Raw genomic sequence first — 24,512 nt, 5'->3', positions numbered from 1 at the left:
AATAGATATATATTGAAAATAATATAATAGTGAGTGAAAGTTATAAAATGTATCATGAATGTTAAATGAGTGCATTACTTTTTCATAAATTTCAGTGATGAGGTAAATCTCCCATGATGCCATGGACGCCATGGTGACAAACAACATGGCGGTAGGAGGAAACTTTGTAAAGGTAACTTCAAACTTTCTCTTGTTTTCTACAATAACAAAGCTTTATTTCGAAGATTCAAGTAATCGTACTAATATATAGTATTTTGCAGATTGCTTGGGGCTCCAATGTTGTTGAATTATGGTATTTAATTTCCTACTATTCGATGTGTAGAATATATGGGTCAAACTTGACAGCCGTTTTGTTGTGCTTTTGCAGTTTAGCTGCTGCCTTTTTGACAGTTTTTGTGTGGTTTCCAGAAGTTTACCAAACTCAAAAGGGCCCAATTCTGTGCTTGTTGGTCCCGCTATGTCGATATACGTAATCGCTTACGTCTCAAAGATGTGTATGCCTACGATAGTTATGTATGTACATGATATGATAACAAACAAGATATTCGTAACTTGTGACAGCGGTAACAGGTCAACTCGCCCCAAGTCCAACTCGCCCCAAAAATTTACTACCAAGGAGTTACTACCAACTCGCCCCAAATTGCGGCTTATCAAGATTGGCTTCATATGCATATATCCCACTTCTAAATATTGATTGACATGCTAAGAAAGCCTTGTGACTCTAATTTCAACTTTCTCTTCTCTGGTCGGCATTTAACGCCGATGGATGCAGGAAGCGCCGGCGGGCCATGTTGCATGTCGGCCCGCCGGTTCACCGGGACCTGCGCCCGCTCACTGTAATCTCAAGCATGACTGACTGCTGGCTCAAGTTATTATTCAAGTTCATGCTCGAAGATGCTTAGTTTCCTAGCACATAGACCTCAGCAGTCTTTTGGATCGCCATGCTTGAGACTAGAGCTAGCGGCCGTGCACGGTGTCATGGCGGGCCGATATGCCGACCGGGTCCGCCAGCGAATACCTATCGCGAGTTCGTTGCCAAAATACGTCAAAAAAGGTAAATTAAAGTCAGAAGGTTTTGTTACTACGTAAAGTAATATTTACAAGTAGGATTCATGCATATAAAACCAGTATAAAACCAATTTTGATAAGTTTTAATTTGGGGCGAGTTGGTTAGTAAATAGTTGGGGCGAGTTGGACTTGGGGCGAGTTGACTAGGATTCTGTGACAGCTATGTAACGTTACTGTTCAGTTTAAAACAGCAGTAACCAACGATATGGTTAATTTCAATTTGCCAATCAAGCATTTTTGGAGAAACACTTCATTTCAACTTTTCAGATTTGAATTGAAATCTAGGCTTTTGCGTTTTGACATCTAATTTTATATAAGAACTGATCCTGACTACTGTTGTTGTTCGTATTCAACAGGTGGTCAACATGGACTTAGATCATCGATGCACCACCATCTTAGCCAGCAACTGATCTAAACACAACAAGTCTCGGGGAAAAGGAAAAAACTTCCGCCATGGATGACATGCCCAGGACTCGCGGGAGCACCATCACGGCATCCGAACGGGGACGCGATTCCGCGTACGAATCCCGGGAAAGAACGTTCATGACCGATCTGAGCGACCGGGACCTCAGTACTAGTATGAAGCGCGAACGGACCTTTGTGAGTACGCTCAGCGGTGTCTCCACGCCAGGCGGGAGAAAGAAGGACCCCGAGTTGGACAGAGAGAAGGCGAGAATGTACTGGAAACTGCTGCGGGATTCCATGAAGATGGGCATCGAGGCCGTGAAGAAGGCGGACTTGAAAACGGTCGCCATCCAGCACGGCATGCACCCCGTCAGGAAACTCAACCATGATGAGTTCATCAGACATGTCATCTACAACAAAAACACGCAGGTGAGAAACTTGTCGCTGCACCTAACATATTTCGTAGCCCCGCCCACCTCAGTCAAAATCTATAAATCAAAAACAAAACATAGAAATTGAAAAATTTGTACGACTTACCACTGATCTCTTATGAACTAAGGGGCCAGTGAATTGTTGTTCAACTCTTATACTCTTTCTCAAAAGTGCTGAGTACAAAGCAAGGAAGGTTGCAAAAGTAGTTTTCTACAAAAGTACATGTTCCCTGTCTTTCTCTCTTGGAAGATTGGTTTTTGAGTGAGCTACACCAGATTTTGTGGCGTCCTTTGACATATCAGTTAGGGTGTTTGGCCAAGAACCCAGATGTCTTGGGTTTGAATCCTATGACATGCCACCTATGTTGTGAAAAGAACTTTCCTCATTCTACCCAGATGTAAAAATGGGTATCTAACTTAGGTTGGGGAGGTAAGATTACCTCTACCATCTACACTGGATTGAGACTCGAGATCATTTGTATTTTGTTTTCCTCAGGAATACCTGAGTGTGGACATGGAGTCCATCCATGTGTTCCATGTGGACGGCAGGAAGAAGTACAGTGTGTACCTGGATGAACAGGTGGACAGACTTCTGTACTGCAGCAAGGTGGACCAGTATGTCACCTGGACAGCTGGGGAGGATGAGTTCAAGGTGAGATCTCAATCTATATTCATGGAGCTGGGTTTTTTGAGAGAGGCGCAGCGTGTCGTGTTTGTAGTCTTTGTGTCATATGATGTCCTGTTTTAGCCTCTACCAGGCTCCACGGGATGGCTGGAAAAATAGTAGAAATTGGCCAAATAGAGTGAATAGTGTGCCAAGGGAGTTAGCTACGGAGAGAGGGTCCAATATGCCATCATCGAAATGGAACCTTACTGTATAGCGGACCTACCCTGTATAGCGAAGTACAGCGGCTGATTTCTACTATTTTCCCAACGATCGGACGGAGCCTGGTAGAGGCTAGTCCTGTTTCATGATTACTTAGGTCGGTTTGAGCCTTGGTTTTAGCTACACCTTGTAAACAGCCAAGTAATCAGGAAAATTCTGCTGGCAAATAGGCTTTGCAAAAAAAGCATTTTTTTATTGTCATTGATTATGTAGTTCAACAGGTAAAGTTGAAGGGATGACAGAACACTAAATGTAGATTTTGAAGCTGAATGCTGTTGGTGATGTTTTACAATGTAGGTTGGCATGTGGGAGTATGAGTTAATCATGTTACGATGTTCCTGTTCCCTTACAGCTGTTGAATGCTGAATTTGAATTCCTGTCATGTGCACAGTCACCCTACCAAATCAAATGGTGAGTTAACAATCTCTTTCTTCTCTGTAAGAGTTAGGAAGTTCTTGATTTGGTGTTATGGATTAGTGCGTCCAAGAATACGATAGTGAAAACTTGCAGTTATGTGGGAAAAAAGGATTCTAATCAAGATTTCTTTTTGTTTTCCAGCCTGGTATACAATGAGAACACCAACGAGGTGGTTACTGCAGGGGTGGGGCACATTATGGTAGGTTAAACAACCTCAGTTTGTTGTTTTGCTACATTTAATATTCCGCACAACATTTTCTTGACTAAGAAAAAGGTCTTCTATGCTTCTGAATTTAAGATTAACTGTTCTAGACCAATGTACGAGATAGGTTGATGAAGGTTAGACATCCAGGTAATAAGATATGTCCAATAACAGTTACTCAAGCAAACCCAATTTCCAAAATCATATCAAGTTGCTTGAGTAACTGTATTTGGCGCAATATACAAGCTGTATCAATTATCTGCTGGCGAATATTGTTACATATCTGTTAGATAATAACAATGGATTATAGATAATCATAAATGAAGTTGCATATTTGTTCGTCCACAGTGCTGGTGCTTCAGATACTGTAACAGGTACCTGATCCAGAGGAAGGTTGTTACAGAGGAGCTGACATCTCAGGATGTCTTCACACACCTGGCACTAGAGGACACAGCCAGCAGACAGCAGAGATGTTACGCCGTCTGTGGGACCGCTGTAGCTGTGAGTTACACTTTCTTAAAGACATTTGTCTTATCACTACCAAGGCTGTCTTCAGGACCCGTCCCTCCATCCCGGGATCTATCCAATTTGCTTGTTGCGGGGGAAAAAATTTCACTCAATCCATCCAAAAAATGGTAACTTCGTGACATGAAACTGATGAAAATGTATTTTTAGAAGCATGAGATAAAAGATTTAATAACGAAAAGTAACAACATGGGCTCACAAACGACACGGTGGAAGGAAAGAAATTTAAAGCTGGAGACAGCCTGATCACAGCAGTTTCGTATGTTTTTTTCATAAATTTGCTCATCTGTTATAGTTTTACTTTTGCTTGAGCTACTTGTTCATATATGAAGCAGCAGTAGCTATAGCTTTAAACAATTCAAAACAGTCTCCAAAGAAAGAAATATTTCTTTTGCAAATTACTGCAGTGTCATATGATTTTGTTTTACATCTACTTGGTTGTCATAGTTTTATTTTTGTTTGAGTTCTTGGTTTTGTTTCTGCAGGTATTTAATTTGTATCAAGGCCAGATGCTCTGCTACAGACGAGATTTACATGCCAGAAATATCACCAGGTAAGGTTTGGTTCTGAAGGTTTGATATCTTTTAGTTTTGCTTTATTAAGCATTTTACTCTGATTTCTGTTTTGTGATATGATTTTGCTGTTTTTTCCCCCAAAATATTGACTTGCATCAGGTTAACAACAGCTTCAACAAAAGGAATTAGAAGTTTATTGCATACTTATCTATTTTGATACCAAAAAGTTAAGTACATTTCATAACTTGGAATAATTATGTCAAAATTGTAACCAGAGTTTTTCTTCTTTCTCTTTTCAGCTTGTTGTTCTTCAATCCACTAAAGAATCTCATCACAGCATCGAAGGATGGTTCAGGTAGGCCTGCAGCCCCTGTTTATTATTTTGGTATCAAAGTTACTTCAATTTTTGGTGAGGCCTAAGGGGCGAGCCTAATAGCATATTAGTTTAAGTTCACAGTGTCTTTACATATAGTAGGTACCCAACAGTGAGGCCTTGTATTGATGTCATCCATGTACTTGACAGTGAAAGTGTGGGACGACAACTGGGGCCTGCGGATGGTGTTTGTCGGACACACGGGCGCAATTACAGACCTCGTCGTGTATCCGTACGGTCCCTTCATCATCTCGTCCTCGCAGGACTGTACCATCCGCGTATGGAGTCTAGAGACGTGTGACGAAGTCGACAAGTAAGTAGGTTATAATGGATAAAACTGAAAGTTGAGTGAATGCACATGTCTTACTACTCTTAGCCGTGCATCCACTTGGTACCCTATTTGCAGTTCAGTAACTAAAAGCTGGAAGTCCCGTGTTTGACGAGAGCTACACTTGAAGTATATAAAAGAAACCACCACACTTATTGAATGAAAAGAGTAGGGTCCATCCCGGGGTGAGTGGATCAAATAAATCTGTCCAGAAATGTAGCTTGTACTCGTACAGAAGTGGTGTGGTATGCCATGAGGCCTTTTACCGGGTATACAATACAAACAGACAAACAAAGCTCAAGCATTTTTGGCCATACACAGAGATATTCTACCACTGTGTACTTACTTAAAAGTGTCTAAAACTTAAGAACACAAAGATCTTGTGTTTTCTTGAGCTACGATTTACTGAAATTCACATTGGAATGTCTGTGCATTTCCTATCCTCCCTCAAAGAAAAACTTGGTAATCTGTGTTAGCTCTGATCTTAATAACCAATTTGTGCCCCCCTCCCCACCACAGAATTGACACAGAGGAAGAAGTGGCAGGCCTGGGGTCCATCATCAAACAGGACCATGTGTTCAGCTACTGTAGCTATCATGTAGACCTGTGGAGAACACAGCACATCCACAATCTCTTCACAACTATGGGGTAAGTCTAATGCTTCTCACTGCATCACCAACAAGAGTGCAAAGTATTTAGAGGTTTTGATTAACATTACATGTGTCTGTTGATCACTTCCTTTCACTCTGGGATGAATGCAACTGGCTTATGGAAAATATCTTAATATCTATACATGTAACTGTGAAAGGACGGCAGAAAAACAGACAGAAAAAAAGCAACTCCCCATGAATAAATAAACTCTTCCATTGACCCCATGACCTGAAATGTCTGTCATGTCTGTTGCATTGAGCACTTTTATTGAAACAAAGCAAACTATTAATAAACATACTTACAAGTTATGCTGCAGTACTGTAGGTAGCCTCCAGGAGGACCATTCTTGAACTTGAAGTTCGTCTTTCAGACGCCTACCCCGACCTACCAAATATCATGCATATCCATCCACAACTTCTTGAGTTATGCTGTTTATATGAAATGCACATGCATCCACAGCCACTCCACCACAGCAAAACAAAAACATAACCTTCTGGTGAAGGTAAAAACAAATTTGAATATTTCCTACAGGAGTAAAGTGAAGTCCATCAAGTACACGGAGCACAAGGGTCAACTGCCCCCTAGGGCGATCTGTGTTTGTGAGGACTCCGCTGTACGCATCATCGCCCCGGCAACCGGCAACGTTCTGACCACTGTGCTGCTGGACAGCAACAGGACCATCGTGGACGCTGTGTATGCGGAAGCGGAAGGTACAGTTAATCTGGAAATATTCGCTGCCGTTTTATTTTCACAGTGCCTCCGCATGACACTGCAGATATGTGTTTTGTTGATAAAGCATTGTTTCAACTGTGGAAACCATCTGTCCATGAATTTACTGCACATGACTTTATCGTTTTTTTCTTCAGTTAAAAGACTTCCCACCAAATGGAACACAACACACTCTGTTTCAACTGTGAACATTTGCTTATTTTAGAGTTTGGCAGATTTCTGCAAAAAAACAATGGAAGGAATATCTGTTATGATTGTTTAGTCATTAGTTGAAGCTGTCCTTTTGACTAATCATTCAAAGTTTTGGTAGGTATATAAAATGAGTTTTACATCAAGCTAACATAACACTGTGCTGTACATGTGTTTAGTGCTGACATTATTGAGATATTTTCCTCCTTGCAGAAACCATGTTTGTTGCACTTGACCATGGAGACTTAGTGAAGGCCTTCACCACCAACAACCCCTGCACCATCAAGGATGTATTCCATCCTAATGCCCGTAAGCATTCTAGATCATTTCTCCCAACTTTCATAAACTTTCTTAAGTTTGCCCTCAAGTAGTCCAATTGAGAATCATGCAGAGTTTGGTAGAGGGTGGTATGAGTAATTTTGGGGTACATTTCTTCATGTAAGTGCCACATGTTAGTGATAAGCAATTCCACATCTAGATGACAAGGATGAGAGATCAGTTCCTGCGTTATCAATTTGTGTTTGTGTATCAATAACCATAGTGAGCATATTGTGATGTAAAACTATTAAACTGTAACCGTACATACTCTCCAAGCAGAATGTTGGCTCCGACTGGTTTTGTGACTAATTGTAAAATTATAAAGAAAAGGGGACAAAATTAGAAGCCTGACAAAAACGCCTAAAAACGTGTTGAAAACCAGCTGGATCCAAACCTCTGCTTGGACAGTAACTCTTCAGACTCTCCCAGTTTTCTAAAGCTATGTACATGTGTGTATGGGTAGTTGGATTACTTTTTTCTAACACATTATGCCCCCCTCCCCCCCAGGAGGAGAGTGGTACAACTGCCTGTGTATCTATGAGTACGTGGTGAACCCGGCTATCCAGTACGTCACGTGGATGAAGACACTGAAGGCAGACAGCGAGGGAATCCTCGCGTTACGACCCAAGAGGTCCATTGTCCCCTCTACCACCTACACCAACCGGACTATCGTGCTGGGGGGACGCAAGGACGGGCACATCGCGGCGTTAGACTGGGAGACTGGGCTGCCGTACTTCAAAACTGATGTAAGGATTCTGCAAGGACATTGTTATTCCTCCTCATACGTTAGTTCAAAGACACATCTACAAAAGTGTGTCTAATTTCAGTTGAGAGATGAGGCAAGCATTCTGACTGTGGAAAGGTTTTTGGAGTAAGAATCAAAATTTTGTACTATTAAACTTTCCAGATTTTATTTTGTATTTGTATTTATTGAGAATGAAACAATTCATTACACTGGGTCAGCCAAGGCAGCTCTCGCTGGTAATAGCTGAACCACAAAAGTACAGACGAACGTACAATGTAAACATGACCTACAATACATGCAATGAAAAGTAATGATAATCATTACATGATTATGAAGATTATTCATATTGGAGACTTGAGTTAGTCATATATTTACTGTCCAGAAACTTTGTCTTTTTTACTTTTATTTGACAATTTGACAAAGGTATGAGATTTTTTTCTTTCGTACCACGCATGTTTCTGGTTGATGACGAAATTTGATTCAATGTCTCTCCTGTAGGCACATGGCATGAGGGGTGTGATCAGTATGGTGGCAAACTACAAAGAGAATCAGATCATCTCTGCTGGCAGAGGTATGTATAGACAGTTTTCAAAATACCACCTGCATATCAGCAGGTTAGTGGTGTTATAGTTGCAAAGAAGAGTTGTGCAGGTATTACTGAATGTAATGTATATTTTTGAACTACAATGTATGGATGCAGATTGATGCATTTTCAATAGATAAGATACACGAATGACTATGAGAATTGAAGTTAATTACATTTTCCAAATCTCTGAATTTGAAATGACCATTGCTACTGTAACTGGATTTAAGTTCACAGGGATTTAAATTCCTGGTAGGGGGAAATGGAGTGTGTGCCATGATTTTAAGTTCACGGTTGAAACAGAGGGGAAAGCAGGCAGAAGGAAGAACAATCATTTTCAAGGTGTTTTTTTTTAAAGTTTGAGACAAAGAGGTCACCGTGAAAACAGCAAACATTAAACAAAAAGATTTCAAAATTTACTGACTATGTTGATACTACACCTGTACAGTAATGCACTTGTTACTTAATTTTTCTTTCACATGTTATCCCCAGACAATGTCGTGAAAGTTTGGCGGATTTTCCCGTTCTCGGAGGAGGCGCTGTCGCCCCTGATGTCGTTCTACTGCGCCCAGCCGCCCCTGTACATGGCCACGCTGAAGGAGCGGCTGTGCGTGGGGTTCCAGGAGCCCGCCACGGCCACCTACAGTGTCGTCATGTACAACCTGGTCGAGAAGAGTAAGTAACAAAGTTTCAGGACACAATGTACCCTACACTGCCAGTCCTGTAGAGAATGTAGTACACGGTGTATATGTAGTGACGAACATGAAAATGGAGGTATGATTTTTGACCTGTCTGTCTGACTGTGTGTTTACGCATTCTGTGGTCAGCATAACTCAAGAACCTGGTCTTGAATTTTTGGTAGCAGATGGCTTTTGATGTAAGAAAGGAATGATGTAAGTTTGGCCCCCCCTAACAGCCCTTGAGTATTGAAATCAAAACATTTAAGGAATGTATACTCAAAAGTTACTGTACCATGGCAACAACTATTTTTTTAGTCCAGTAGCAATTCCTAAAACTATTAAGAATGGTACTATTAAAGGCAAGTGAAGTTCCTGTGACTTTGACAGTCACATTTCCGTTGCTTAACACAAATTTTAACCAGGAGACAGTTGATTGAACGTTGATTGGTAGGGCTTTCTTTTCTCATGATTTTACATTTAACAGAAATGTTAAGCCTGCTAAAATGTTTCCATGTTAGAAACGTTATGTAAGAATATCCAGTATCAAAGTGTCTCATCCATTTCCAGATCGGTTCGACCACCGGCCAGACGACGACCACATAGATGACATCACCTCGTTGGCGTGCTGCCCCCGGATGAAAGTGTTCGCTTCCTCCAGTCTGGACGGGACGGTCAAGATTTGGAACGAAGAGAACAGTCTCATTAGGTATGATAACTACTCTTGACGTGTTCTTGGGCATAAGGGACATCCCCAAGGTTCTTTGTACATCACCAATAACAATAACTTGCCAACATTTCTGTAATAATTGTTTAATTGGTTGGGAATACAAAGAGCCCTTATTCTTATACCCAGTGATGTAGCATTGTAAGGGAAAGACAAGGAAAAATTATGTTGGTTGGAAATTTGGTGCAAAAAAACGTTCTTCAATTTTAACAGACTATCTGTATTGTGTTGACATGTGTTGTTCTCAATCATTGATCTGTTAACTCTCTCTTCCCATACAGGATTATCAAGCTGAACGTTGCTCCACACAGCGTTGCCTTCTGTAGTCAGAGGGGTGATCTACTGGTGGGCATTGGCAAACATCTCCATAGGATAGAATATAACCACTGTGAGTACTGACACAACTTCATACAGACATGCTTTTAGACATACCATAGCCAGCTTTTAGTATCCAAGTTCATGTCTGGAAAGTATACATTAGGAGTCCCAATTATGAATACAGGATTCAATACATCCATCCAACCAACCAACCAACCAAGAAAAGATTTATTTTAATCCAGGGGTCTATTTTGGAGAGAATGACCATGTTTCCTTCTTCTTTTATAGGTAAAAAACAATGTACATCAATTGCATGTACATGTACTTTTTGTAGTATACATTTGTACATTGTACTTCATTGCCTCAAACTATAAATACTTCCAATGGGTGGTAGATGTGTTTTAAGGAACAACTTGCAAGGCATTGTAAGACATCATGTAACAAATTAACTTTTTTGTGCAACATTGTATTAAATGATGTGCATACATAGAAAGCTCTTCTGATAGCCCATTTTTTGCTGTCTTTAGAATAAGGAAGTTTAAGTCTGATGTTTTTACGTCTTCTCCTCTCCAGACATGCCCAAGACGTACATCTTCCGCATGGTGTCCATGCAGTTCCCAGAGCCCTTCCAGGAGGAGCCGATCTCCTTCAACAACGAACACTTGAACCAGCTGAACCAGAGAGACATCAAGAGACTGAAGAACGCACACTCCTCTCTGTTCAGGTGATGTCCTGTTTGTATTGTATACCTGGTAAAAAGCCTCATGGCGTAACACACCAGGCTTGTAATGAACAGTACAAGCTTTATATCCAGACAGATTTATTTGATCCATTCACACCAGGAAGGACCCCTACACTTTTCGATAAGTGAGCTAAGACGTCCTGTTGGGATAGAATGTTGTCCGTGAAGCAGGGCTGTCTCCAGGACCTATCCTACAAATTTGTTTGTTGGGGCAGACAATAAATTTCACCCCATTCATCCCAAAATCTGAACTTCGTGACATGATGCAAATTTATTTGCCTAAGCTTGAAATGACAGATTTAACAATGAAAATTAACAACGTTGGCTCCTAAAAAATGAGGGGGATGGAAAAAAATTAAAGCTTGAAAGGCTCAAAATGACAACAGATCATAGTTCTGGACATTCTTTTCTGTTTAAGGCTTGAGAGGATGTTTTAAAAATACATGTAAGCTCCTTCCAAGTGAATGGTGAAATCCTGTTGGGACACAATAGAGTCTGTGAAGCCTGTTGTAGCATCTTGTAGAGCAAAGTCCTAACAATCTTCAATGTTGCTAAATATTATTCAGATGCTCTTTGACTGGCTTTTTGCAGCTGTTTGAAAATGTAAGGAAGGTTACACCACTGTAAAGGGAATTTATATCCTTTGAAAAATTAAAAAATGTGTGCTTTCCCCACAGATTTGACCACTTTATGGACATCCTTAGTGTAGAAGAAGAGGAGGAGCTGCACAGGGAGGAGAGAGAGAAAGAACAGGTACAGTTTGACAACTATTTTTAGTTGTATTCATTCATCTATTTTAATCATCAGACTTTGAACTTATATATATATAGCACATGTAGATGTATAGCTCAACTGGTAGCAACCTCACAGATGTACTCCTGGCTCCAATATGTTGCTAACTGGAGACCCCGGTTCAATCCTGGGTCAGGATATCTCAGTTGGGGCTGCACTCGTCTTTGGGAAGGAAGGTGAAATGAGAGTGCCATGTTGTAGGAAGTGCCTCAAATGAGTTGATGATGTTAAAAAAGGAAGAGCTAGCAACCCCTCTCTGTAAATATATGCCCTGCTACTGAAACAGCAAGGAAACTTGCTGCCCTGTGTGCCACTAGGCACTACACACTACAAGGGTCTGAACGAACAAACGAAAGAAGGAACGAATGAACGATTGGTTTTCTAGTCCACTCTTCACTTTATAGTTGTTATCGTGAACATGAGGACTTTAGTAGTATGTATTTTCAGTCCTCAATGCTGCAATTTTTCTTCCCAGGTCTACGCAGTGCTGAAGGCACGAGACAATGAGCTTCTCAAGATCAAGAGCGGAGAGCTGACCAGACAGAAGAAGCCAAAGCTCAACAAGAAGAAAGTGAAGAGTGTGGCTTTCAAGAAATACCTGGATCTGTTCTACAGGAAGACTCATGATATCAAGGTAGGGACTTATGTTATTTTTAAATGTTTTTGCGTGTAAAGAAATACTGTAACTGCATTTAAGTTTGCTTACATTGATTTATTGGCTTGACAATGTTTAATGTCTTCTCCAGGTGAAAGATCCTGATGACTTTGACCCTGATACGTACTTCCTTGATCCGCCTGAACCAGGTAAGGTTTACTCCTGTCAACTTTGTTTCCTCGTCAATAATGACATGCATGTTGTGTGTTCTTTTACATTTTATTAATTGTATTTGACTTGTGTGATATATGACTATCAATGGCAAATATTAGGGATGTCCCTATAGCTCAACTGGTAGCTCTAGGCTGAACAACTTGGTTTCAGAAGGGACGTACAATGGGGGTCCCCTGTTTGAGGAGGTGCCTCGAGCACATTAAAGGGGAAGGATCAACCCCATCATGTAAAAATATACCTTGCTACTGAAACAGCAAGGAATCTTTCTGCACTACGTGTATGTGCCACTACAAGGGTCTGAACAGACAAACGAATTGCAAATATTTACAGTGTGTGAATGATATTGTTTCACAGAGGAGGAGCCCTACATGCCAGAGAGAGGTCCCCTGGGGTTCTTCCCTCCTGCGACTGCTGCTGTCAAGTCTCTCCCCTCCACACCAGTAACCACTATAGCACTGGACAGGGAGAAGAAGATATCCAGAGAACCTACAGGTAATGGACAGACTTGGAGATTTGGGATTATTTCATCATGCGAATTAAAAGTAGTTTCTATGATCTCCTTTGTAATGTATGGCAGTGTCTTTCATGTGTGTTTTTAAAAGGTACATCACAATTATGCACTCACATCAATCCATATTTTCTGTCAAGAAAGTGTGAAGCACTGTTGTGAACGTAATGCACATAAGTGAAGACTAGAGACACACAATTTTTAGTACATAATATTATACAGATTGTAGTCTGATGCCAGAATATTTACCAAGTGAAGCTTCAGAAAGGCAGATATACAAAGCTAAAGATTGTTTCCGTCTATTTTTATTCATTCTAACCATTATATAGTAAACATAGTCACTGTGGTAAGCATCGGTTGTGCTATTGACTCCCAAAAACTAACTGTTGTTTCCTACATATGAATATCAGGAATAGAGTCGCTACCAGAAAAACCAACAGAGGAGGATGTAGAAGAAGTAAAGGAAGAAAAGAAAGAGGAGGAGGAGGAGGAGAAAGAAGAGAAGCCTCCGATGACGTACGTGATCAACCCTAGCGGCTTCATCCCTAACTCCATCCTGGTGCGGCTGCTGTGGCCGGCGGAGGAGATGGAGAAGCAGAAGAAGAAACAGACAGAGTGGAAACCTCCGACTCTCACGGCAGAACAGCTGGCACAGATAGACGGCAACAGGACGGTGGGTTGGACAGAGAACTCTTTATGTGCACACACTGTTGTCTTAAAGATTGTAACACTACCAAAGACTTGACTAACAGTAACTTAGAATACCTTCTGCAATGGAATGGAAAAGACATACATGTATATATACAGAAAAACCTGGATTTAGCAACCACTCAAGGGACGGGGGGAAATGGTTGCTGAGGACAGGTGCTTACTCTTGACAGGGCTGGTTTAACTAATAATAGTATGTAGAAATGGACAGGACTGTTTTAGTGTGGCTTGTGACTGGAGGTGGTTGCCTGACCAGGTTTGACTAGTATATATTAAATTATTGCACTAACATGTAGATAGATAATATCTAACATATTGATAAAATCCTTGGACATATAGGAAGGTCAGTTTGCTATGATAATTGCTATTCCAAGCAAACCCATGCACTCACTTGTAATGATTGATCTTAAAATTACTAATGAAATGCTAGTATACATTGTACCTTTGTAACTTCTGTTGAGTTAACTGAATCAATGAGCGTTTCTCTCATGTCCTTCCTCCATGCAAACCTAGCATTAATACCTTATGCTATTATACTAACTCAATCTTTAACCACTAACATCCTTCAAAGGAACATCAGCTTCCGTCTTCTGTGGATGCAGAACTTCCACAGTCCACTCCCTTCAACTATGAGCTTGCTCTGCTGGTCGTTAACAAGTTTAAAAGCCGCAGAAAAAGACGTGCCTTGCTGCATCAGCTTAAGGCTGAACTTAAGACAAGAACGGATCCTTCAAAACCAGCTGACAAGTTGTCTTTAAGTTCCTCCGTGAGGAAACAGAACATTTGTGTACCTTTAAGTCCACACATGAAGAAACAGGAGACCACTGTGCCTTTGTGTGTTCTTGAGAAGGAAGCGGACACTTCTACTGTACCTTTAAGATCCCCTGAGAGGCAACTGGACACAAGTTTACCTCTAAGTCTAAGTCCGCTCGGGAAGAAGCAAGACTCCAGTTTATCTTTAAGCTCGCTCGTGAGTTTGGAGTACCTGTAGGCTGTAGCTGTGACGTGACTGTGTATGGTACCCTAGTTGCTGTCAATGCATGCACCTGCAGTTCTGATAGAAATTGCAAGATGGCACTACTACACTGTATAGTTTGTTATCCCTCACAGTTTATCACAGTACAGATGTATATCTACTTAGAAGAGTCACATATTATTTTGAATCTAGTCTGATGGTACCAGCACAGAGAAAGTAGTTTTGTGTACGTGTTAGGACTTGCACTTCAAATACAATGTTGTATCGTTGTACTCTCACTAAATCAAAACACAATGTGTGAAGGAGCTTGCATGCTTTCGAAGCTACTTGACTGTACGAATAACAAAAGATTTTTCACTTATCATAAGATATGGATTTTGTTAAGTCTTGAAATTTAGTTGGAATCAAGACTTCTTTTTCAGCTCTTGCTAAATGTACTTCTGAAATTCTACATTTCCATTGAAAAATATGCACTTCTGTCCTTATCCTTAAAGCTGTACTTTCAAAGATATTTTTCACTCAATTCACAAGTGGTGCAACGTATAGAAATGGATAATTAACATTGCTATCTCTCACTTGCATCTTACATGTACGTATTTACCACCGAATATCCAGAAACCTGAGTCTGTGGAGACGGAGTTTTCTGATGAGGCGAAGTCCTGGTCAGATGAGGAGGAAGAGCCGACGCCCATGCTCTCCAAACTCATGGAGAAGGCCAAGAAACCGCCCACCCCAGGTCAGTATGGTGGGGACTTAACACTTACAATGGTAGCCTGGTATCCATAATAGCTATCAGGTCCCTTCTCTCCCATTGCTATTTGTGAAAGGACAGAAAGGAACCAGTAGCTGTAACAGGGATGGATAGCAGGCTATTGTAATAGATAGTACATGTATATGTATATGCTTTCATATTAGGACAAATATGGCACAGTCAAATTTGTCTATAGAGACATATTCCATTAATAGACACCAACTATTAAGTGTTACAAGTCAGATCCTTGTTTGTGTTGGTGTCAAAGAAAGACTTTTGTTAAGATTGTATTCTATTTGTTCAGATGACACGAAGGCGAGATTTCTCAACCAACAAGGCAGTAAGTTTGAAGCCGACAGGTTTTTGTGTCCCTTAACTCTTCCTGAGAAAGGTGGCTGGGATCTTAAGCATGCTTAAGGTGTTGCTGTTCTTACACAATGGGTTTAACTTCCTCTCAAGAAAAATGCAACCCCTACCAGTAGCATGCAAATTGGAGGTGCTAATGGCTAAGTCGGGAATCAAACTCCTGATCTTCTTCGGTGTACTTCCTATCCCCTATATGGTGCTACCAAGGCATGCTAGAAACCTTTGACAACAATATTCCCATGTTATTCTGTCAGAAGATAATATCATACTCACTGTTTTCCTTCCCAACCATACAGAACCCTCCCCAGAACCCTCCCCAGAACCTCCACCCCCTCCCAAGCCCAAACGCGAGATCAAACCACGGCAGCCGATCAAGAAGATGGTGACCAGGCCGCTCACGCCGCCCAAACCCCCCACACCGTCACCTCCCCCACCCCCACGGGAGCCGACACCGGCACCCCCCTCGCCGCCGAGACCCCTGACACCACTACCTGACTTCATCTCACAGTTTGATGGGACAGACTGGTACAAGCAGTTCTTCTCAGACCCCAAGGTGAGAAATTTTTTTAGGAAAGACTTATGAAAGAAGTAAACACTTCTCAATACGTGCTGGTTCTAGTCTACATGTATGTGTTGGTTTTAGTTTGGGAAGGCATTGGAGATTTGGAAAATCCATCTTGTGTGGCAAAATGTTTGTCAGGGCTATCTCCAGGAACCATCAGTGTCACTGGACAAAATTTGCTTGTGTGGACCCCATCCGTCCATGTGGAGGGACAAAAATCTTAACTTCTTGACATGACAAAACATTTTGACCACAATTGAATGCCTTTGACCCTCACTGCCCCCCCCCCACAAAAAAATTATGGAAATGTTGAGTTGGAGACAGCTCTGATGTATATACTATAATGTTATTTCAAATGACATAAAACTTAAAGTTACCTTGAAGTTCATGCCATTGTTTCGTGAAAGTTGTTCATGAAAATATTTCTTTGCCATTTTTCTTTATTTGTTACCAGCAGTTTCTATAGATAAGCAATGAATCTGAAGACCAAAATAGGTCCTCCGGGCATGAACAAGTTATTTCTCTCTATGTAGTCCATCTCCAAGCCATGGACCATGCAGTCGTACCTGAACAACCTGCTGCGGGTCCTGAAGATCGCAGACTGGCCGCAGAAGGCGGGGATCGTGGACGCCATCACCCTGCTCCACTCACAGGAGAACTTCACCAACATTGCCGACATTGTCAAGGTCAGTCAATACACTCAACCTTTAGCACACTGAAGTAGCCGTTTCGCACCCAATTCCCTATTGGTAACAGAGTTAGGTTGCAGGGAGAAGGTTAAACATCATCCTAGCTGCCACAGATGCAAATAGCACCACAGAAAGTATATAGAATAAGTTGGAGTCAAAACAGCAATGTGGGTTTCTTCTATTTTCATGCATGTTTTGATCCCTAAGAGGACATTAAGATATGTTAAAGGCATCATTGTCACGAAAGTATTTGCACGAAAGTTTGTTCAGTAAAAAGTTAAAGCGGTCAAACCTCGGAATGAGGACGATGCATAAAAATGCTTTTTCATTAGCTTGTAGTCCAATGCAGCTTTGCTATGGCTTGAGTATCTAGCCAAGCACACCGGGTCACCCCTACTCTTCTCGATAAGTGTAATTTAATAGTTATTTCTGAGGGAGAAGAGTGGAGCATCTACATGTACATGTATCTAAATGTCTCAGTGCTCAGTGTATGACTGTTCTGTATATCTCAAGTACATGTACAAAAAAAAATGAACACTGTTCATGTTTTCCCAGGTTATTATGGATTTCCTGGGTGGCCCTCCCGCTCCGAACGTACGCGACCCCCGGGAGCGCCCGTTCGTGGAGTCCGCCCTGAAACTCCTGAACGCTCTCCGCATACAGAGCAAAGAGTTCGTCCTGGAGCTGATGGCTCTATACCTGGAGAATGACTCAGAACTACGGTAAGTAGATATTGTCATTATGATAATGATAATTTTCCCACGTGTTCTCTAGATCTGTTAGAAATTGTCAGCTTTGAGGGTGAAGCAAAGACACATGCAGCAAGCTTTTTTAGTTTTTGGTCTCATATGATACATTTTGTAGCTCCTCCTTTCTCGTACTCTGTGTGTTAAGAAACAAGAGGAGCTTATAAAAAATGTTGAATATGTGGCAAAAATTAGTTTAAACCCAAGTACTTCGAGTAGGGTTAAGAAAAAATTTGGAGTGGAAAGCAGTTTTCTTTCTTCTTATTCCTGAACATTTGTTAAAAAAATTTGGGCACACAGTTGAATTAAAATATTCTGCCTCTGCTTACAAGATATTGTCTTTCTGGTAATCTTCTGATTTTCACCTGAGTCCAGTGAGAAAATAGATGTAAAGTGCCTTTCCTCAGGACACAACATTGGAGCCCGCTAGGGATTCGAACCCAGAACATTTAGATTCTAATTCAACAGTCCTAACCACTGAACCACCTTACAACCTTTTCCAGCCTCCTGGTCCACAAGATCCTGGGTGACATCGGCATGCAGGACCCACACAGGTACTTCTACAGGGAGATGGACACCTGGACTGTAGCGGGGGAGACTCACTCCATGCTGAAGAACATGGCAGAAGGCTGGCTCGACACCTGGACCGGCAAGTTCAAGGTAAAACCACTCTGCCAACACTTAGGCTTGACCTTAGGAAAGTAGTAGTATCCAGTATTTGATTATACTGCTGTGGGGGTCCCTGACACGGGTGGGCAGCAGTTTGGTTAGTCTTCACACTGCGCTTCCAAGCGGCTCTGTCCAGTGGATCCACACTGGTTAGGTCGCACACCTTAACGTCCTTCCTGACAAAGGTCATTATAAAGCAATGAAAGGATTGTTGCTCAAAACAATGTGTGAAGTTTTTTCAATAGCTTTGATTTGTTTTTTCAATAGTTTTGATTTCTAAGGGTTGTATCTTTAATGCATGTAACTTGTATATGATTTTTGATGATACAATGTAGCTATGGCCAAACACCAGCCTGACCAAAAGCTAGCTTTGGTCAGTGCCAGAGGCAGTTTGTGTTTTTTTCTTTTTTGTCAGTATTAGCTTAAAGCCATTTTTTGTACCAACTTTATATGTACAAACTAGGCAAATAATTGTGCAAATTTTGACTCAACCTTTTCCCTGCTGCCTAACTCTGTAACCAATAAGGAATTGGTTGCCAAACGGCTACTTCAAAGTGCTAAAGGTTAACAGTAGGAGGTTCAGATAATTTGTACATCAGATCAATAAATATTGACAGAGATGTTTGTCTGCCATCTGTAGGTGCATCTGCAGGCCACTATTGACCAGCTGAGGTCCGGTGGTGTCCAGGGGATGACCAGACTGCCCACCAGGCCAGGCCGGAAGGGCAAGGGCATCCTCAAGAAAACTCCTGTAAGTAACTACACCAAGTAGTTTTTTTTGTATTTACTTCTCAAACAGTTACTCACTGTTTTTCTGTGTTTGCTGAGACTTCTCTTTTATTCTTCGTCACCTTAGAGGGACCAACATCGGTGTGGCTCAATGGTTAGAGCAATAGGTCCCGAGTTCGATGGTCACCATGCCCCGATGTTGTGCCATTGGGAAGGCACTTTGTTTGTTTTTTATTTACACGACCTTCCCTGGCGGTGAAGTGACGCCCAATGAGCCTCTTTGGCTAATCTGTCTAAAAGTTTGCCAAAAAACACACTACGGATGTGGTGCGCCAATGTGTCAATTTCTAGCACATTTGAAACCAAAAGCTGTCCAAGTTTTTTTGAGGGACCAAAGAAAGGGGAGGATGCCTTTACATGTATATCTGTGTCTGTATTTATCAACAATTACAGCCACTGACTGTCCTTTAGTTAGCACTGGCTTTTTATGTTAGATAGAATGTAACATGTTTGTATCATGCAATCACTTGCTGCATAGATTGGTATTGTTTTACCCTGTAATGATGACACAAATGTACATGTGTTTCAGGATGAGGTACCAAGAAGACGGCTTTCTGGTAAGTCTACTGCTTATATGTACTAAGAAGTTGTTGTACTACATGTAATGGTTGATTCTATGATTCAATGATAACTGTGTTTCATCTAAGCAGAGAAGACAATGAAAGATGCATTTCTAAGACAGCGTCAAGGCCAAAACATTTACCAAGTACCAAAACATCTTAGTACACTAAGATTTATCTTTAAAGATACATGTAAGTTGTGGTACACTGTTCACTGTACTTATCAAAAATACCAAGGGGAATTTCCCAAGCACATTTCTCCTGTATATAATCAACATAGCACCTAGTAGCCTATTACAACCAGGGAGAAGTCACCTTATTTAGATAAACTGGATGGTGATGCATAGCCTGTGTACCATCCTCCAAAGTAATTGCTGGCTCGATCTTTTTAGGAAGCAAAATGATTTTTAGCCAGCAGTTACTACAGAGGATAGAACCCAGGCTAGGTGAAACATACATATTTTTTACATTTTTAGTTACTGTAATTCTTGATTTTGATTTTAGCTGATTGAACGGTCACTAGTGAACAGCTAAAATTTCATCATCGCTAATATTTGATCACTAACATTTGAGACAGAAATGTTTGTTCCCACCGTTAGAATTAAGTGCCGTGACCTACTCCATTTCCCCCCAACCACTATATTTTCCTGCAGCTATATTAAAGTGATTTACGGTATCTTTGATTCTCCCCTCACCAGTGACCATCGACGCCCCGCCCGACCAGTCTGCCATCGAGCATGCCCAGCCCATTGAGGCGGTGAACTACTTCTGTGAGCTGGTGAGGGAAGAGGAGCTGGCCAGGATGAGGAAGGCTCAGGAGAAAGTCCCCACCCCTCAGCCGGAGGGCGCCAAGAACACAGTACTGGTGCTGCCACACATTCCCAGGTACAAACATGTGATAGACCAGACTTTGGGTGGAGGGTGTTGTAGGTTACGGTACGGTCACATTTGTCATAGGCCGTCGTATAATTTTGATGACATAGAGTTTTCAAGCAGGCTGTGACAGAACCAAGTGCAGACAGGGATCTAAGTCACCCTTTTCCATAAGAAAATGTAGCTGAATTTTGTAGGACACATGCATGACTATCACAAGAATGCATTCATTTTGCAACCGTATGATGATTGTATGACATATGTGACCAAGCTCTTGATTATCATCATGAATGATGTCGCTTTCTTTGCTATTGTAGACAGATATTTCAAGTAGTCTTTGTGAAGATAGAAAGCATTTTTATGTTCATGTTTTGGTTCCATTCTGTGTGTAAATGCAGGAGTGCAGCATGAACACCAGAGGTCATGTGATAGTGTTTTGATATGTTGTTTCAAAGTGTCAAAACATCTTAAAGTTTGTACTTAAGTCTTAAACTTGTAGATTTAGCTTCTAGCATACTAATCTTGCTCTCATTTCTGTCTTCTCTGCCTCTCTATTGAAAGGAACACTTCTAAGGTACTGGAATAAGTACCGGTAGGATCTATTAACAGATCCCTGAAAAATACATTATCGGTATAATTATATTGTGATGCCTGCCTGGTTTGATTGGGAAGTGTAGTAATGTAGTGATGTGGTAAAGTTTACATAATTTCAAATTAGTCTTCACATCTGTGACTATATGCTCCTATTGGAGATGAAACATATACATGTACATGTACTTAACTGTGCCATATGGTTGATCTGACTCTATCTGTTGTCTACTCCACAGTAAGGGGAGCCTGTTACGTCTAGGAGAGACTCACACCAGTAAATGTCACCGACACAGAGAGACAGGTCTGGCAGGTAAGATGTGCATTCATACATGTATCTTTCAAATCATATAAGTACGCCCTGAAATCGGAGGCACAGTCAAGGTATAAAGGAGGAGTGGTCTGACTCTCTGTCTTTGTTTTTAAAGACAAATAGAGTCAAAACCAGTCCAATAACAGAGTTTAAGTGATTTTCCCAACACCACAAATGAACATTGTTATCTTTTAGGTTATTATATACATCTACAGGTGTTGACTTGCATTACTTCAGATGATAAGACAAATATCATGTAGACCAGTAATAAAGTTGTATGGTTCTGTTACAGTAGTTTATTCAGACATAAGCATAGTAACCATGATTTAGAATATATAGAAGTTAATAATAATAACTTTATTGCACAACTATTGTACAAGGTACAGAGTATGGCATTCACTGGTACATAGATAACATTCTATTAGGCTAATCCGTCTATCTTATACAATATGGTGTACTAGTCTATCTTATACAATATGGTGTAGTAGTATGGGATGACAATGGGATTTTACAATTATTGGAGGAGTTTCTAACGTCTATACATTCTTTGATATATTTCCCAATGTATACCATGCACGGGTTGTCACATGTCATTATGTACTTAAATTTGCTTTTCAAGTCCATTGAGATAAATCCTGGTAAGTCCAACGATAGCATTGAGTATAGTGAATTACGTATATCAAAATATTTGGGACATACAATCAAAAAGTGATATTCGTCTTCAACTACCTCTGGACAAAATGGACAAACCCTTTGGTCTATAGGGAGTTTTTGAAATCTCCCCGTTTCTATACTTAATTTATGGCAGCCAATTCTGAGTTTTGTGATTGCTCTACGTACGTCGAGGCTCTTAATGTTTGAAAGGTAGTTTTCTTGCTTATAAATCTTGTTTAAGGTAGAAAGAAAGGAAAGTTTGGAATTGTTTCGAATAGCGCATTGCCAATTTTGTATATAAACATCTTGTAGACGTTGTCGTAGCTGAGTGTTGATTATATCTATATGGTATGACTTCGGGTTCAGCCATATATGTCCAGAATGAGAAACAGACTATATACTTTTTGTACCACAATGATTACATGTATAATCATGCAGAATATGTCACATGACACTTAAAAGCAGTAATTTACTCACACAGATGCTAACATTTCACAAGATATTCCTTACAATATTCATTTTTATAGGAATTACACCACACACATCATGCACATGTATACTACATGAGGTGTCTTCGCCATCTTGTAACAATAATATTTTCATTCATCATTTCCACAGATGTCACCCTCCCCCCTATCCTGCCCAAGCGAAACCTAGTGGAGGGTTTCACACCGTTCCTGTCTTTCCCCACCAAGAAGATAACCATGAACCCCTTTCCCAGCCCTGCCGACTGGTACTATGAGGAACTACAACAGCCCATCCTCATCACACTCAAGATGGCACCCAAGTACTTTGTCCACGAGCTGTCATATCTTCATGAATGACAATTTTAATATTCTTTTCTGTATTATCATCCTCCTGTATATTCCAGTAAATTTAGTAAAACCGTGCTTGCAAAAAATTCTTCATAGAGGTGACCAGGCTCAAGCATTGACTGACTTACTTACATGAATGGCAATTTGAATATTGCCTTCTGTATTTTCATCCTCCTGTATATTCCAGTAAATTTAGTAAAACTGTGCTTGCAAAAAATTCTTCAAAAAGGCCACCAGGCTCAAGCATTGACTAACTTTATAGTCATACATGAATGACAACTCTCCTGTATATTCCAGTAAATTGTGCTTGTGAAAAATTCTTCGTAAGGGCCACCAGGCTCAAGCATTGACTAACTTACTTACATGTACATGAATGGCAATTTGAATATTGCTTTCTGTATTATCATCTTCCTGTATATTCCAGTAAATTTAGTAAAACCTATGCCTGTGGAAAACTCTTCCTAAGGGCCACCAGACTCAAGCTTTGACTCAGGCATATAATAATAAGAATCTTGTCTGTAATGGCCACCTATCAATTGTGACCGTTTTCTTTTAGTCCATTGAGTAGTCACTATAGACCGGCTGACAATATCATACTTAAACAAATGTTAGGGTTGTATTAAATTGGTTACTGGCCTAGGAGTATCTAAGTATAGATGTTCTATACAATTCATATGTTGTTGCATTTACAACCGTTACAGTACTGTAGATGATTGAAAAATGTTATTTTATGTTGTAGTGAACTGGTTTGTACCCTATGCAGTTCTGAAGTTACACAGTGACGCAAAATGTGCAAGCTATAACAAGGCCCATGAATGCTGCTCTTAAGTCGTAAACATCATTTTGTAACTACATGTAGGTGGTAAAGGTTTTGGCCACTATAAATATCTCTGTGGTGTTGCAGTAATATTTCTATTCTTGTAAGATACTAAGATCTAATGAATACAACAAAGGTATGTAATTTTTCTGAAATTTTGAAACATTTTATAATGATGTAAATATAAAGTAACAGTTGTATATTATACCAGCATTAAATCGTTTAAGATTAAATCATACTACTGAATTCCCAAACAATGAGTACTGTGGTTTATAGTCTATCAATTTTTCAACCCTTTGTCACATTATGATGATTATTATAGTAAAAGAGGGCGTTAACATTTATCTATTTAGGTATCAGCATTTAGCTATAATTTTTCTCTTTATCTGTGCAAAAGTGAACCAATCTCACTGTTCTCACTGTAGACAAAACTTAACACTGTAAACCCTTATTTATGTATAACAGTTGCCTGTTGTAGGCATGATATATTTATGCTGCACCATCTTTTACAGGCCATGCTGATTTGATTATATGGATGACATCCTCTGGGAAAACCAAAACTGATGCGAGCGTGCGTAAAAAAATTTACATTGTATGTGGTTAGGAAGGTTGAACAAACAACTGAACACACAGAACATTGTACATGTATATCGAACAATACATCTTCCTTGATCAGTA

At 40.5% G+C, this 24,512-nt stretch overlaps 1 protein-coding gene across 3 annotated transcripts; it reads left to right on the top strand.

Annotated features, from left to right (window-relative positions):
- The first annotated feature begins 101 nt into the window (after window positions 1-101).
- On the top strand, window positions 102-24,512 carry LOC136437863 (WD repeat-containing protein 97-like). Of its 3 annotated transcripts, XM_066432428.1 has the most exons (34): window positions 102-172; window positions 1,425-1,902; window positions 2,401-2,556; window positions 3,143-3,201; window positions 3,349-3,406; window positions 3,758-3,910; window positions 4,420-4,487; window positions 4,749-4,804; window positions 4,973-5,135; window positions 5,670-5,798; window positions 6,333-6,511; window positions 6,933-7,028; window positions 7,545-7,783; window positions 8,281-8,353; window positions 8,858-9,040; window positions 9,613-9,751; window positions 10,051-10,157; window positions 10,661-10,811; window positions 11,507-11,582; window positions 12,097-12,255; window positions 12,368-12,425; window positions 12,805-12,942; window positions 13,369-13,631; window positions 15,258-15,378; window positions 15,698-15,733; window positions 16,056-16,312; window positions 16,855-17,007; window positions 17,566-17,732; window positions 18,260-18,416; window positions 19,066-19,176; window positions 19,744-19,771; window positions 20,473-20,659; window positions 21,475-21,548; window positions 22,821-24,512. In XM_066432428.1, the coding sequence occupies exons 2-34, from the start codon at window positions 1,522-1,524 to the stop codon at window positions 23,024-23,026; spliced, it is 4,581 nt and encodes a 1,526-aa protein (XP_066288525.1). In that variant the 5' UTR covers window positions 102-172; window positions 1,425-1,521; the 3' UTR covers window positions 23,027-24,512. The 3 variants fall into 3 exon arrangements, with proteins under 3 accessions (XP_066288525.1, XP_066288527.1, XP_066288526.1); XM_066432430.1 differs by lacking the exon at window positions 15,698-15,733 and having other exon boundaries at window positions 16,068-16,312; XM_066432429.1 differs by lacking the exon at window positions 15,698-15,733.

Source organism: Branchiostoma lanceolatum, chromosome 7 (assembly GCF_035083965.1).
Source record: "Branchiostoma lanceolatum isolate klBraLanc5 chromosome 7, klBraLanc5.hap2, whole genome shotgun sequence".
NCBI lineage: Eukaryota > Metazoa > Chordata > Leptocardii > Amphioxiformes > Branchiostomatidae > Branchiostoma > Branchiostoma lanceolatum.
The sequence above is the reverse complement of the archived record's forward strand: the minus strand, read 5'-3'. Positions and strand labels throughout refer to the sequence as shown.

What these genes read in the sequence shown, in the direction of transcription:
- LOC136437863 (XM_066432428.1), top strand. Translation starts at nt 1,522, where the DNA reads ATGGATGACATGCCCAGGACTCGCGGGAGCACCATCACGGCATCCGAA. An exon ending in GGAAGACTCATGATATCAAG is followed by an intron (nt 12,256 to 12,367) that starts GTAGGGACTTAT and finishes TGTCTTCTCCAG; the next exon opens with GTGAAAGATCCTGATGACTT. An exon ending in GAGAATGACTCAGAACTACG is followed by an intron (nt 17,733 to 18,259) that starts GTAAGTAGATAT and finishes AACCTTTTCCAG; the next exon opens with CCTCCTGGTCCACAAGATCC.